Source organism: Cyphomyrmex costatus, unplaced genomic scaffold, assembly GCF_001594065.2.
Source record: "Cyphomyrmex costatus isolate MS0001 unplaced genomic scaffold, Ccosl1.0 scaffold31, whole genome shotgun sequence".
In the NCBI taxonomy this organism is placed as follows: domain Eukaryota; kingdom Metazoa; phylum Arthropoda; class Insecta; order Hymenoptera; family Formicidae; genus Cyphomyrmex; species Cyphomyrmex costatus.
The window spans coordinates 100,494-103,200 of NW_017277232.1; the positions used below are offsets into that span (position 1 = coordinate 100,494).

Genomic DNA, 2,707 nt, shown 5'->3' on the forward strand with positions numbered 1-2,707 from the left:
TTTCTGCGGACACATTATCGACGCACAAGGCGTCAAGCCAGATCCCGAGAAGATCCAAGCCATTCAAACCATTCCAGCACCGCGTGATATTCATCAGCTCCGTTCGTTCCTCGGGACAGCCAACTATTATGGAAAATTTGTTAAAAACATTAAAGATCTTCGTATGTCCCTCGATGAGCTCACTCTCAAAGGCGCTAAATTCGAGTGGCAACAAAAGCATCAGGATGCCTTCGACAAACTCAAGGAAATCCTAGCATTAGATCTAGTCCTCACTCATTACGATCCTGTCAAGAAAATCGTAGTCGCAGCCGACGCTTCATGCTACGGCAAAGGAGGAGTCATTTTGCACGAATTTCCATACGGAACACTGCATCCAATCATGTACGTCTCATCAACCTTCACAGCAGCTGAAAAGAACTACTCGCAGATTCAACGGTAAGCCACCGCTCTTGTGTTCGCTGTTAAACATTTTCACAAGTATATCTATGGTCGCAAATTCGAGCTCCACACCGACCATAAGCCTCTCCTCACGATTTTCGGCTCTAAACAGGGCATCCCGGCTTACACTGCAAGCCGCCTCCAACGTTATGCTCTGACCTTACTCGCCTACGATTTCAATATTAAATACGTCAATACCGGAAGTTTTGGATACGCCGACGTCGTTTCTCGCCTCATTGTCAAACATCCACGAGAAAACGAAGAAATCGTCATCGCAACAATTCAAGAGGGGGAGGAGGAAGAGCAGTGCTTTGCAATCGATGCCGCAAAATTACTCCCGGTCAAATTCACCGATATCCAGGGGCCACACAGCGTTGCGCAACACTCAAGAAGGTCATTGAATTTACCAATACCTCATGACCACAGAAGCGCAACCAGATCCGGAATCCCGAAGTTGCTGCTTTCTTCGATCAATGCGAAGGATTAACTGTCAGCTAGAATTGTCTTTTACAGGGCGATCGTGTCGTTGTTCCATCTCAGTTCCGTAAACAGATCCTTGAGGAACTCCACTTTGGTCACCCAGTACCAGTCTGCACCCGTATGAAGCTCCTTGCTCGCAGCAAAGTCTTCTGGCCCGGAATCACTGCTGACATCGAATGTACCGTCAAGGCGTGCGAAGCTTGCGCAACAAATGCTAGGTCGCCCATAAAATGCTCGCTACAACCATGGCCAATTCCAACGAAACCATGGTCTCGCATCCATTCCGACTACGCAGGTCCCGTCAATGGGGCTTATTACCTGGTTATCGTTAATGCCTTTAGCAACTGGCCAGAGGTCTTCAAGTCCTCCTCAATGACATCTGTCAAGACCATCGAAATGCTCAGAGAGACATTTGCTCGGCACGGTCTCTGCGACACGCTCGTCACGGACAACGGACCTCAGTCCACCGCACAGGAATTCAAAACCTTCTGTGAACAATCAGGCGTTGAACATATTCTAACAGCGCCCTACTACCCTCAGTCGAATGACAGGGCTAAGCGCTTCGTCGACATCCTCAAGAATGGACTGGAAAAGGCAACTGGAAACGCCGACCAGAAGCTTCGAGAGTTCCTCACTACCTACCGCTTCACACCGTCTTACAAGCTCGACAATAAGGGTGCGATTACATGGAGGGCGGTACGCGGTTCTCTAGCTGCCTAGTTAGTTAACCACGTTCCGCGTACCGCCTATTTCTTTTCCCTGATATTACATGGAGCGCGGTTTGCGGCACGGGCTAGTAATAAACTCACATTACTATACGTTGCTATGCACTTTTTAATGGAATTAATTGATTTAAACGCAATTATTAAGTAAATCTATTTAAAAAATAAGAGTATCGATAAAGTGTACATAAAAATAAGTTAATATATTTTAAAAAATTCATACTGTATAATAATTAGTCAAACTTTCATTGTTTCATTTACGTTTTCATAGTTTAAGACATAAGCTATGTATTATTCACCGTCCGCGCAGGATTGTATTCGCGGCATGCACGGTCTCGCGTCATGATCGCATGTCTAGTTGCTTTCGGCGCAACATGCATTATTAGAGAGGGCGTACAGAGCTCTCGTGTACGTACAGAGGGAGTACAAGTCCGTTTTCCGTTAAGACAACAACGAAGTTTTTCGAGAGCATTCGACGTGTGATTTCTTTTGCTCCAACACAGTTTTGTATCCCAGTGAACGGCAATAAATTTAATGTGAAATAAGAGGAAGTCAATTACTTTTCTCGACCACATCGCTACTGACGGATTACCCGGTGGCACGTGTGACGGGCACATGCCCGTGGCGTCTCATTCGCCGTTTACCCAACACATACTAATGTGAGTTTGTCACTAGCCCGTGCAGCAAACCGCGCTCCATGTAATATCAGGGAAAAGGAATAGGCGGTACGCGGTACGCGGTTAACTAACTAGGCAGCTAGAGAACCGAGAACCGCGCTCCATGTAATCGCACCCTCAGTCCCCGTCCGAGTTATTGAATGGCCGCACCATGAAGACTCGCCTCGACTTGCTCCACCCTCAAGAGCAACTGTCCTCTCAGCGTGACACAATGCTGGCCCGTCAGTTCGACCGAGCTCACGGAGCGCGCTGGAAGGAATTTGTAATCGGTGAAAGTGTCTACTACCAGCTACACAAAACCAACACAGATTGGCAATGGACGCCAGCGATAATCATCAACCGTCTAGGCACCGTCAACTACACGATCAAACTTGGAGACGGACGAATTGC

At 47.3% G+C, this 2,707-nt stretch overlaps 1 protein-coding gene across 1 annotated transcript; it reads left to right on the top strand.

Moving 5' to 3' along the window:
* The first annotated feature begins 1,038 nt into the window (after positions 1-1,038).
* On the top strand, positions 1,039-1,638 carry LOC108775752 (uncharacterized protein K02A2.6-like). Its single transcript, XM_018542207.1, has one exon. It carries the CDS (start codon positions 1,039-1,041, stop codon positions 1,636-1,638), a length of 600 nt encoding a protein of 199 aa, XP_018397709.1.
* The last annotated feature ends 1,069 nt before the right edge of the window (positions 1,639-2,707 follow it).

What these genes read in the sequence shown, in the direction of transcription:
- LOC108775752 (XM_018542207.1), top strand. Translation starts at nt 1,039, where the DNA reads ATGAAGCTCCTTGCTCGCAGCAAAGTCTTCTGGCCCGGAATCACTGCT.